We start from the raw sequence: 13630 nt of genomic DNA on the forward strand, positions 1-13630 counted from the left end.
TGAAATTAAACAGAGATTCCTTACACTCTAACATTTTCAACTTTGACACAGGTTTAACTCAGAATGGAGGAGAGATGATCAAAATCAAAACTCTGTGAACTAAAACAATTAATCACCTCCTGCCAAATCTTACTACCAACTTCATAATGGCACCCTTTCCCATAACAGCAAAACCAAGGAAGCTAACAGAGATTATCACAGAATAACATGGAAGATGAACAAACAGATGGCCCAGGCTTTGACATAAAATTGGTATTTTGAATGTATCTCAAACAGGCTGAAGAATAATCATAGAATCATTTAGGTTGGAAAAGACCTTTAAGATCACGGAGTTCAACCGTTAACCTAACACTGCCAAGTCCCCCACTAAACCATGTCCGTAAGTGCTTGATAACCCTTTTCAATAAAGAAATTTTTCCTAATACCCAGTTCTAAACCTCTCTGGCACAACTCGAGGCTGTGCACCAATTTATCACTGCATGGGGTAAAGAAAGTAAATGGTTGTATACCTCAAATATTCCTATACACAAAAGAAATATCCGAAGTGACAAATTCAGAATCAATGCATCTAATATAGATGCAAACCAGCACAGCCTTCTATATTGACTAAAATACTTCAAGTATATTCTGCAGAAGGGACACAAGGTTATCAGAGGCATATAACATACATACAAGCTTATTTCAGATAAATATTACCTATTAACAATAATACAATTAATGCTATTCCCAAAGATAGTCACGTATTGTAAATAAATAGCACAGCATTAATGGCAAAATTATGTTCATAAAGAAAAGGGTTAGGCCTACATTCAGCCTAAAGAACTCATACGCAACTTTCCTGATGTGTTTGTAGAAATACTTCATGTAAGTATATATAGGTACAAAAGTACAATGGAAACACAAGTAAAACTTCGATAAGTCCCTGAAGGTCTACATTTCTAGGAATGCATTTAAGAATAGTGAAAAATAAGTAAGCAGCAAACCCAAAGATATTGTGATCAAAATAAATACGTGCAGAAATTAAACAGGTGTTGCTGGACGTTTTCAGTTTTTCAGATGTAGGTGTTGATGCCCCAAACATCTCTGAAGGACTAAAAATAACGCAGAATTTATTTCTGAGTTCTACTGTTTCAGTTATTTCAGTTTTTCAAAAAAATCCACTTCCTTGACCCATAGGTACTTGCCTCAGGGCACTAAGCTTCTCAGATTTGTACATGTATCTAAAATTTTCAAATCTTACCTGAAATAATCTAGTGAAGATATCAAATTCAAAAATTGAAATGTAGTCATTGCAGGTCAAGTCAATAGTAGATTTAAGAGCCATTGCTTCCAAACCAGAGCTTATCTGATGAACTTCATGAAGGCACTGCCTGAACACTTTCCATGGCACTATAGTTCTGTGAGAGGGGTGGAAATAATAAATTTAATAAAATCACATATTTAAGATTTGATACCTTATTTAGACATCAGAACTGGACTTTTAAAGAAGCAGAACATTAATTTGGTTTCTCTACACACACAAAAAAATAATCAAGTTTTCTGAATGCGGCCTAAGCAAATGAAAGAACAGTTATCTTCCTTTAAACACGATCAAACAAAGTGTCATTTATTTTACAACAGTAATTATTCAAGCTTCCTTAGGAGGACAACAAAAAGAACACTGCAGAAACTGAAATATCCTACCAAGCAGGTGTAGCAACCAATCTCACACCCTCTCAAAGATAATGTAAAGGACCAGCTCTGTGCTTGGTAAAGAACTTCTTTCTTCACAGCCTCTCTTCTCAGAATGATAAACATCAATTTAGTATCTACTGTGATGACATTTTTTTTATAGCTAAAGCTCGTGAACACTGGTCAAATAAGGTGATAGCAATCAACCAGATACCACCGAGACTGGTCCAAGGCTTGTCATAGCCCATGACAGTTATATGAATATTAGAAAACACAGCATCTCACATCTTCACCTTCACACATTCTTGCAGGATAGGGAGTATTTTCAGAAAGTAGTGAACGTTGGAAAAGGTGGGAAATCAGAATAGAAGGAAATAAAAATTATCCTCTCTAATACAAAGCTGTGTTCTGTCAAATTCAGTTTCTATTAGCATAGTTGGAGATAATGCGGATTATTTTGCTAACCAAGTGCTTGTATTTGCAATCTGACATGAGGCTGATCACTCAAAAGTGCTCTATTTTATAACTCAAAACTATGAGAAATTGTTCAGTAATAGCAATGCTTCTTCTCATGTCATCCAAATTTTGCAAAGCCGTAACACCTTCTTCTAAAAAAAGTTCTGCCTCACATTGAGAGCAGATTATGACATTTTAAAAACATTTTAATTAAACAAAATATAACCAACATATAACTATTAATCAATATGGAACTATTTTCAGGACTTAACAAGATCTCACATGTCCATAGTAATATATTGTTAATAATTGTTAAAATGACAAAAGACACAGGTGTCACAAAAAGTCATCAATATTTCTTGCAATTTTTATTAGTTCACATTGCCTTATTTTTATAAGAACCAAAATATTCTGTTCCAGTTTTTCTAACTGTTTTCTTATGTGGAAATGTATATTACTTGGTAATGTAGTACTGTGGAAAAAAAAAAAAAAGACTGACTGTATTAAGTTGATCCTGCATAATATTTATTATGCAGTTAAATTAAAACAAATAGTAATTTGAAGTGCAACAGTAAAGACACACTCCTGTATTTCTACCGCATCAGGCATTCACCATATTTCTAAGTGCAAAGAAATCTACTTGTTACTTGGAGGCCTATATCGAGAAAGTCATAAAGGATAAAATGTGAAATTTAATAGATCTCAGCAGATACTTTCATCTGTGTACGAAAAACAGGAAACCACAAAGAGCTGAAGAGAGATACCACATCAGATGCCATTTAAGAAAGAATGCACATCAAATTTTGATTATGGTAAAGAGAGAATGAAACGTTGCACTAAGTTCAGAGAACAAAGTTGGAAAAAGTCAGTGCTTTTGTGGTGTTAAAGTTGTCTTAGTTCAAGTGCCTACTGCTTATTTAGTTCCTGTAACCGTGCCTCTGAAATGTTTTCTGATTCTCTTTGTAAACCACTCTAAATGGTTACAGTTCTGGGATCATGCTGAAATGGGGTTAGAAAAGTTTTATTGTTGTTTTTGGTTTTGGGAGAGTGGGAGTAGGAGTTGTTTGGGGGTTTTGTTTGTTTGTTCTGTTGGTTTGGGTTTCCTTTAAAGTGTTAAGACAATAACCCTTAAATAAAAACCAACAGAGAATCTATCGGAATGATTATAGCCACACCAGACCTTAAGAACTGCTTTTTTTATGCCTCGTCTGAGACAATTTCATGAAAAAATGTTCATTAGATGGAATTAATAAGTAGGATCTTTCGCTATGTATTCACTAATACCCTGCTCCTCCAAAACACCACCAACAACAGAGAAAACAAACAAAAGTCTTCAGGAGAATATGTTTTTAGAGCTCTGTTGGCTAGTGCTTTGGCTAAGATAGAAACCAGATGTTGGGCAATGAGTGATTAGCTAATGAAATAACATCTAAAGTTATTTTGTGGGACTTCTCCAAGAACAAGTGTCTGAAAAAGTGGTGGCCCCAATTTAAAATTCACTAAATTCAGCAGATTTTTTTTCTGCAGCTTTGCGGACTTGATCTTTTATCTTCTGCTTTCTTAAAGGAGAGACTTGGTTGTTAAAACACATTAACTTCTATTTCTCAGCAGCTACTTTTATACAGCTATCATCCCTAAATGCTTTGAAACAGCACCAGCCAGGGATCATTTCCCCCCCACTTTATATACACATCTGGTGACCTTTCAGACAGGCTGAGAAACACCCTCCCCTGGCAGAGACCTGGGACGAGGTCACGCAGAACACTTCCCACAGTGATGAGGGGGTGAAAGAGGTTTTCGTAGACGCCGGGCAAGTTGAGTTTCTGTTTGAATTAACATTTCACTCCTATTGGTTTCTTGTGTCTTCAGAGACATACAGCCTTTGAAGGCGTCTTTTCATTATTCAAATGTAAGGAGTTATTTTAATTGTTTAGGGAGGTGGCAGGGAACAGGACCAATCAAACCAAGGCTGGGATTGGGACTGCTTTGAATTCCACACTTAGATATATAGATATATATATATTTAAACAGGAGAAAAAAAATGCTTTTATAGAAAGAAATACAGGATCCTGTTTGTAATGAAATACTGCCTGCAGCATTCAGAACCATAGAAGGTATCTCCTATAAATATTTTCAGTGATCTTTGTCCACGTAATATTTGCTGCATTGTGCCATAATGATACCCTGCACTAGAGGCTGGCAGGTATTCTGCACACGCCTCACACTATTAATCTGACCTGTGGACACTTGTCTAGGAGGAGGTGAGTTAGTCAGCTCTGCTACAGCTCATCAGAAAGATGCGATTTGACATCCCGGTGACATTAGTCCTCTATAGAATTAGGTTGAGGGAGCGCGGTGTCTCAGTACTTCAGGTATTTACTAGTAGTTACGTAAGTTACCCCTTGCAGCAGAGCGCGCGTGACTCCAGCTGAGACAATCTTCTGGGGAGTGTGTCACGGGAGAGGATGGCACTGCACAGTGACTGGACATCCCTCAAATATTTGATGCTCAAAGTTAAGAGCCCTAGTACTCGTGCACATGCACGCATTATGAACAGATACACCCTTTGGTAACAGTTTCTCTTTTTGTAATATAATTCGAGGGGAAAAAAAAACCCCAACAAACAGAATACTGAAGTAATACAAAAATATCTGACTACATTACATGTATATACTGTTACTGGGCTACATGTGTTACTTTACTATTATCACCAATTAATTCAATATTTTCAGAAAGATAATTTTAGAAGGAAACAAAAGTATGAAGGAAGCTAAAAATGCATGCCTTACACAGCAGAAAAAGGTTAGGGAGGACCTTTTACAAGGAAAACCTAATCTCTATCTGCCAAACGTTTAGGAAATGATTCATCCATACAATGTCTTTGTACTGCCTTTCCTCGTCATTAGAGTAGAAGCACGCCCATACCAATTTAAGGGAAGAAGACACAAAATAAAACAAATGATCCTGAATAATTTTTTCCAGAAGAAGCTTTCTGCACACACCTTATCTCTCTCTCAAATCAACAAAATTATCTTGTATCTTAGCATTTACCTTGGGGTTGTCTTCTTAAATAAGAGTCCTGTCAAAAACCCTAAAATAAGCCACTTCTCCCTCAAGCCTCTCAAAATGACACTACTCCATATTTCTTCTGCAACAGCAAAATTACTAAACGTATTTGAAGAATAATGATGAATTCAAAAATGTTCTGATCAATGTGTAAGCTTTCTAAAAATACTTTTGTATAGGATTATATCTATTTACTATTATTGGCACATGTCAAAGGGAAGTGCCACTCTATAGTCTCAAATACAGTGTTTTAAACACCACCCACACAACTTCCATACGCCTAAAGGAGAAGGATTAGTGTCCAGCATGTAATTTTTAAGCTATTTAACAGAGGAATTTAGGTCCTCCATTCCCTTCTGCCCTGATCATGGGTACACAGAATTTTCTTAAACTCCCTGAATGTTGCTGCATTATTAAAAAGCAAAAGACATTAAAATAAACCTGGAGAGGAAGCAAATATTTTCTGAGCATGCAGAGTACAGCACTTCAGTAGGACTGCAGAGATGCAGCTATTCTGGACTGTCGAGTGACACTGCTCCCATTTGAACCAGAGCAGACCACAAGTACGCCTAGGAAGGTAAACTTGTACCTGTGTAACTTACAGTGAACATTTTTGTATGCAAGAGACTCTCTCAAATGTTGCCAGAAAACATAACATGAAAAGGGCATTACTGTATCCAGAGGAAACTCAAAAATATTCAAGCAAATAGTGACCCAGTTAGAAACAACATTCTTTGCAAGTCTCCAGTAAGCAATGTGGATTTTAGTTTATCACTGAACAGAGCATTTTCTTATGACCGCTCCTTCAGTTTTAAGTGAGAGGCCACATGTTTTCGTTGCTTCTGAACTGCAGAACAAACAATTGACACACAGGCTTGAGAAGTTCAGTCCTAAGGGAAAAAAGGAATTCTGACATATCGTGCCAGTACAATTGTTAAATAGTGACATCACGCAGAGCAAATATAGATGAATTTAACAGGAGAAAACAAAAGGTTAAAGAGAGAAAGCGAGCCTTATAAAATGGGGAAACATACCACCAAAAATATCCACTTCCAAAGACATATAACTGGACACTGCTGGAGAGACAGCAAGTTAGTACTTCCCTAAGGGACGCAGGAAGTCTGCATTTCCTGAAGTGTCCCTGAAGGGATACACTTTCTAACTCTGATCTCTAACCACTAATCCATAACTTTTGCATGTCTTCTATATATAAAACACTGCATCTCCTGCCTATCCAACGAGAATCTGCTCTCGTGTCTCACAATCTTGTGTGCCAACTACCATAACTTTCTTTTCTCTATCCTTTTGCACATGCAATTTTACCTTATTCTCAGCCATCCAGAATAGCTGTGAAGACCACTGTCCTTTTCTGTTTTTTAATTATATCTTGCAATTTTCCATTGACTAGCTCTTCTTTATAATGTTATCTACCATCTTGTTCAAACTTGTTTATCTCACATTTGTATGAAAAACACGTAGCGAGATTTACATCTCAGTAGCTCCTACGGAGGGAATGGTACCTTTGCCCTTAGCTCAAGTTTTAAACAATGGTACCAATAAGCCTATTTCCCCGTGCTGCTGATCAGCTGAGGGAGGAACCGTCCTCTAAAAGCCCCATTCCCTATTTACTTCCTTCTCTTTAAAAGTTCCTGTTGCCAAAACACCCGTCTTGGTGGTGACGATGGCTACGGTACTTGGATCGCTGCCTCTTCCTCTTTCATCTCTCCGTCTTTTGGCTTCCCTTTACACTTCAGTTCATACCCAGACTTGAAGCTCTCTGGGCCAGGACTACCTCTTCAGTCCATATTTTCACAGTGTTCAGTCAACAGCAGGGCTCTTGGGAACTATCAGCAGCAAGAACAGGCACCCAAGTCATAAATTAAGGGGATCGACAAGGTGTTAAAACCTAGCTGATCTGAGGTCTCGCTTTCTGACAGCTAAACGTTTTCAAGTAGTCGTGCATTGTGGTCTGCCTGTTTTACTGCTGCTTCTCTGAACCCAAGCCACAGAGGCCCCGTCTGTTCCATCCTGAGCCAAAAAGCACTGACCACAGCAGAACCACAACTACTCAAAATTTAGAGTATCAATATAAAATACGCTGCTTAACTGCTACTGAGAAATCAATAGCCACATTTCCCCCTAAATTCCAATGAAAAATAAATACTTTTTAGGCCTCAGCTGGGGAAAAAAGAAGTATCAAGGCTTTAACATAGTAGTGTGTTTGACCCTGGTAATGAAATAATTTCCATTTCCTCAGAACCTAAAAGGTGGGGGGAAATCAATTCATCTGACAACAATAACAGAAATGCTTTCAATTTTTCAAAGTTTCACAATGAAGATTAAAACCTTAAAAGTTAAAATAAATGGCAGAACTGTGGAGAATTGAAAATCTAAGAACATTGACATTTTGCTTGCTGATTCATTCTGCTACACGGAGATAGCCACAAATCACAAATTTCAATAGTTACAAAGCCCTGCATGACTTCACTGTAGCTTTCAAATTCAGAGGCTGGAAGGATCTGTTAGGTCATCTCGCCCACTCTCCTTCTCAGTTCATGATTGCTCCCAGTGGTATTTTGCACATTTTTGCTCAGAACAGAAAACTAGTAAAAGCTGTAAGGAGCTATTAAAATGAGCGAGGAACTGAGGGAAATTAACATCAAGCACTATACAGTGATAAAATGCGGATAATGAAGAAGCTATCAGATTATGTTTTATACGCGTATTTACAACCCACTGGGGGTTACTAAAGTATCTGTAAACAAATGTAACCACTGATTACATGCCTTACAATTTCACAGTTCCATTTAACATTACTGTTTAGCTGTATGTTTAACTACCATTTGCTTCAGCACAACGATAATGGTAAACCATGGGTGAAGACTCGCTCCACTAAAAACACTTGCTCCAATAATTGTATTCTAGCAATCAGTACAAATTCAAAAATCACATCTCAATTTTACCGTTTTTTTGCTTTTGGCACTATCAAGCTCTTTCTTGGTATAGATCTTAACTTCAAATCTTAACCTTGACGAGGGTGTAAAGTTTGTGTCAATTTATTCCTTAGTTCTTTTTCAGACAGCTCCTTTATTTTCTTCAAGAGGCTCTCTTCCTCCTAGTACCTGATTATGCCAAAGAGCTCCATTCTCAGCCTACTTCAGTCCTCCAGCCTTGGGAAAGTTCTCACTTAGTTCCTGATTTTTGTTTTCACAAAGCTAATCCAAAATTCTGTCTATTCCCTCATCTCCCTGACAGCTTTTCTCCGTCAGTTTCCTTGACAAAGTCAATACACCAAAACTACCCTGGGCCTTCTATTTGGACACTGCTGACCTCATCACTCACCCCCTAATTTGGACACATACTCTACTTTACCCTTGCAGAAAAATCAGTTCTTCCAGTTCTTCCTTAATCATACTGCTCTTGTCCACATACTCCCTCTATCCAGACAATAAAAATCTCATTATCTCCCACCTTGATTTATCAGTCCTCCCTGGACATTCCTAAACCCCACGTCAGTCTCTCCAGACCCTTTCCCAACACCGTATCACTTCAGGGTTTTCCTTCTCCTTTGAAACATGGGATACAGGAAAACCTCTCACTGTTTACTCCTTTTGCACTCTCTGTTTATGTGAGGACTGACGATTGCCATTACCAACGCATCTGCTGCTCTCACAAGCACCATAGCATTCTCTCCCATCCAAGTTTCTCTAGCTACTGCCATTATCTAGAAGTTTTGTAGAAGCATATCAGACATGCAAAAGTTGAGGAGGTATCTGAAGGCCAAGGATGTGTGAAGTTATCTTAGCACCCTGCTCTGACGGAGCCAATCAAACTGCTTGCTGAGCTCTACTTCTGTGTTTTCTACAGAAAAATCAAAGAGCAGCTAGATGTGCGATCATCAGTGACTTGAAATAGTTAGCCTAGCCACTTATTTTGCTAATGAGTGAAGTCATGTGAATGTACACCTGACTAGCTTGAAACACTAAAAGAATGACTATATCCTATGATGCTTATTAATAACAGGATGAAGAAACTCAGCTACAGCTGCACAGTTTTGCAGCAAGTGTTCAGACAGACAAATGTAACAAATCAATACAATTAAAAGTTCCCTATTCACTGGGGAAGAGCAGTGAAAGAAATCAGACATAGAAATATTTTTTTTAATGACAAACTGGACTCTTGGAAATTGTATCTATTGGATTTCATTCCTCAGCAATTATAACATATTGCTTTCTGTAAATGGAACTGTAAGTTACATTTTCAAAAACTGAAAGCCAAAGAGTCGACTTAAAAACATAAATGGCTATTGACCTCCTTCTTGCTATTTAGCGTATTTCAAATTAAAAAATAAGAAAATGACAACATTTCCGAAAGAAATCAAGGCAGAAAATGGATTACAGAAAAGCTTCCAATTCATTATGTTTAGAAACAGGAAGATTATTTTTATGATAATATTATGCTGGGGGAAAAAAAAAATCATAAATTAATCCAATAGTTCCAATTCCCTCCTTCCAACCAGATCAAACAATACATCAGAATTATTTCTTGTGCTACAGTTCACCCATCAGAATGCAAGATCCAGCGCGACTTACTTTTTATTTATGCTCTATTCTTGAGCAGCACTGCTTAGTGACCTCAAAGCAAGGGCTGCTTTTTGCAAACACGTGAGGAGTCCAGGCTTGCCCTGTAAAACCGAGATGCAGCCAGGGAACACGCAGCGTAGTTCCTCCCTGCACTCCTTCACGTGCACTGTGTACCTAACCAGAGTTGGAGGTTTCAGACAGTCCTAGGGGCCTGCCTTTAGGTGGCCAGGTTAGAAACAGATTTTATCAGTTGTTTGCAACACCCAAAATCTTTATGTAGGCTCCGCTTCTAGGGAAGTGATACTAGCATATTTGCAAACTAATTTGTCATAACAGGCCCATTGTAAAAGCTGTGGCTCACAGGCATACCCCGCCATGTATTTCTAAATAGATTAGAAAACAATGCATGGTTTAAAAGCTTCAGGCATTTTGTTTAATGAACAGATTAAATGTAATGCCAAACAAACCTTTTTCTCATCTGTTTATCTGACATACATGCTGTAACATGCTTTTACAGTTACTTAAGCACAATTAACTAAACCTGAGATAATGGCAAGGCTGCCAAGAACAGATCAACTGTTCACTGCTTAGAAGACAGGTAACTAAAATAGCTTCAGTTTATTCAGAAAGAGCTGGGAACACTAATAACAGTTGTTATTTACCTAGTCTCAAAGTAAAGCACCTGACAAGACAGAACTCAAAAAAACTTCCAGGCTATACTAGATGACCAAGGTTACATATGTAATTAACTGGATCTCCCAAGACTGCCTTGATTCTTAGGCATTTTTGGTGCATAGACGCTTTAAACAACAACAAAGAAACCAACCCTATCAAAGCACACACGGAGGGGAGGAGGTCAGAGGGTTAATGCTGAGAATTCATATTTAAAGTTGCATTTTATGAAGAAGTTTAGACAAGCAGGAAGAAACCCAAAGCATAAAAAAGGCATGGCAAGAGCTCTGGGGCCCTGCAAAGGATTAGAAAGCAGTGCTCCAGGGGATGAGTCAGGAAAGAGGAGAGTCAAGTGTGAACAGAGAGAAAGACAAGGGTAAGAGCCAAGTTGTTCAGACGGATTGCTGCAGTTGAAAAATTCTTCTTACCAACCTTGTTCTGATAAAAACTGATTAATATGTTACAGTATCCTACTGTCTGACACCTCAAGCACCTATCTATTGTGCCATCTCCCAAAGGAAAGTGGCAGCACTATTGGAAGGAAACTCAAAGGGAAGCACTGGATTCCCACACAGAAAGTACAAGTTAGCAGAGAAATACAAAGAGGAACACAACAGTGAACAGGAAAGCTGATGAAACTGGTTAAGATGAAATGATAGAAAGAAACAGCAGCTTGTAGAACACAAGATCTGTAAATTGCTATGACAGAAACGCAATTTGCAATCAAGACAGCTGGTAAAGGTCATTCAAGGACAGAGCCCAACAGGGGAAGAGAAGGACCACGAGATTTAAATTCTGAGAGCTGCTAAGCAAGGCGGGGGGGAAAGAGAGGAAGAGAAAATGAAAACACCGAACCAAGATGATGATGGTTAAGTCATTTTTTCAAAGCTCTTGTTCTAATTTTTTTGACTGATGTTTTTTTTAAAAGCCTCATCTGATAGAGACCCCCTACACATCATGTCAATTAATCCTTCAGATAAAGTTATCTGAACTTTTGTGGGTATTTTTAAGATCTTCACATTGAAATGGGTAACACAAAACACGGTCAGATTCCTTTCCTCTAACAAAAAGAGGACTGATACAATGACTTGATCGCACTCTAACATTATGCGGGAAAGAAATTTGTTAGAAGACTGAAGTTACCAGATAACACTGTATGAAACCAAAAAGCTGGAAGCTAGCAGTAGGTGTGTTTAGACTAGCAAAAAAAGGATGTGAAACTGTTGCAAATTCACACTGCAAGAAATTAATTTGCAAAAATGCCAACCTACTCTGCTGGTGTTCTAAATGAATATTGTGGTTTAACCTGCCAGGCAGCTAAAACAACCACATAGCTGTTCGCTCACTCCCTCCCACCACTGGAATGGGGTAGAGAATCGAAAAAAAGTCATGGTTTGAGATGAAAAGAGTTTAATAGGTCAGAAAAGAACAATCATAATATTATTATAATAGATATAATAATAATAATAGAATATACAAAACAAGTGATGCACTGCACAACTGCTCACCACCTGCTGACTGATGCCCTGCTAGTTTCTCAACCGTAGGCCTTCCTGGCCAACTCCCCCCAGCTCATATACTGAGTATGATGTCATATGGTATGGAATATCCCTTTGGCCAGTTTGGGTCAGCTGTCCCGGCTGTGCCCCCTCCCAGCTTCTTGCACCCCTCCTGCGGAAGGCTCATGCCTCCTTGCTGGCAGAGCCTGGGAAGCTGAAAAGTCCTTGACTTAATTATAAACGCTGCTCAGCAACAACTAAACACTAGTGTGTTATCAAAATTATTTTCATACTAAATCCAAAACACGGCACTATACCAGCTGCTAGGAAGAAAAATAACTTTATCCCTGCCGAAACCAGGACGATACAGAATGAAAGACTCATTTTTAAAGAGTCGCTCTTGCTCAGAAAACACAACAGATTGTTGCAGGAACTGTTCCGTGATCTGCTATGGCCAGCTTTGAGCAAGGTGCCAGACTTGATGACCATAATGACTGCTCCCTTATATTTTAAAATATACAAATCTCTTGCCTCCTCCCTCTTAAGTTACTATTATGCTAATAAACATTCCACATGAGAAGGTGATCAAGCTATGCATCTTCTATTCACCAGTATCAGTATCATAAATGAAACTGTTTACCAGAAACAAACTAAAAACTCCACACCCACAACTGCCTACTTTTACATTTTCAATATTGCATTTGCTATAAAGATTTAGTCACCTATCTACCAGTCACACTTAGCATTCATTTTATAACTATTCTTGAACACCAAGTTTCTCCCAAAACTGCTTTTGATTAAACCTTCTGACATTATCTCCAGTTATTCTATCTCTTTCTGTAACAGAACTTGAACAAAAGAAAACAGTAGTCCCTGTGACTACTTTTTAGGTAATACAGTTGTATAAAAAATGTTTTGATAATAAAGGATAAAAACATTATTTCAATTACTTAAAAAACACCTAATATTGTAATAGTTAGAAAATTAAAGATGGGATAATGAAACATACTGTCCATGAGACCAATATAAAGTTCCTAATTCAGGCTTTAGAGTTATCCTTTGTATAATATATACATGTAATGTGAAAGGACGTGATTTGCCATGTACATTATGGAAACAATGTACTATCTTTACCATAGAATGGAACCAATAAACTTCATGCAATATATTCTAATCCATGATTGAGTGTAAGTGCCCTTTACAGAACTGCCCTTAACATTTTTATTCATCCTTTGAGCAAATTACAACATTGCAGAAAAAATAGTAATGAATTTAGCAATTTCAGTCAATTTAAAAGACTTGGATGAGAAATGACCTGTAAAATGCCCACCCACATACTTAGAAACGTTATTTTGATTTTTTGAAAACATCATTCCTTTTCATGCTTATGATGAGAAGGAATTAAGGATTTAGCAAAATGTCAGTACTTACTTATCTCCAAAGAATTTTCTCCAGAAATCTGCAGCATCAGCTTTGGTGATACGGAAGTTATCACCCTGGAACTGGCCATTTGGAAAAATAGCCTTGATTTCTGCTAGCATGTGGCTGAAGATGAGGGACAGCTTTGTTAGGTTTCTCCTGCAGATATAATAGAAAAAAAAAAATCAGATAAAATCCTTAAAAGTCAATAAATTGAATCAATCTTTCAGTATCTCGTATATCCTGCATATTTGTATAATAATA

The 13630-nt window shown here is 37.7% G+C and overlaps 1 protein-coding gene across 4 annotated transcripts in view; it reads right to left on the reverse strand.

Annotated features, from left to right (window-relative positions):
* The window catches only part of CBLB (Cbl proto-oncogene B), a 132193-nt gene that overhangs the window by 49881 nt on the left and 68682 nt on the right, over nt 1-13630 (reverse strand). For all 4 annotated transcript variants that reach the window (XM_054838999.1, XM_054838988.1, XM_054839008.1 and 1 more), the window contains exons 4-5: nt 13379-13525; nt 1241-1397 (exon numbers count right to left, since the gene is read on the reverse strand). In XM_054838999.1, the coding sequence (XP_054694974.1) occupies nt 1241-1397; nt 13379-13525 (304 nt within the window). The remainder of the gene's footprint in view (nt 1-1240; nt 1398-13378; nt 13526-13630) is intronic.

The sequence above is a fragment of the Grus americana genome, chromosome 1, assembly GCF_028858705.1.
Source record: "Grus americana isolate bGruAme1 chromosome 1, bGruAme1.mat, whole genome shotgun sequence".
NCBI lineage: Eukaryota > Metazoa > Chordata > Aves > Gruiformes > Gruidae > Grus > Grus americana.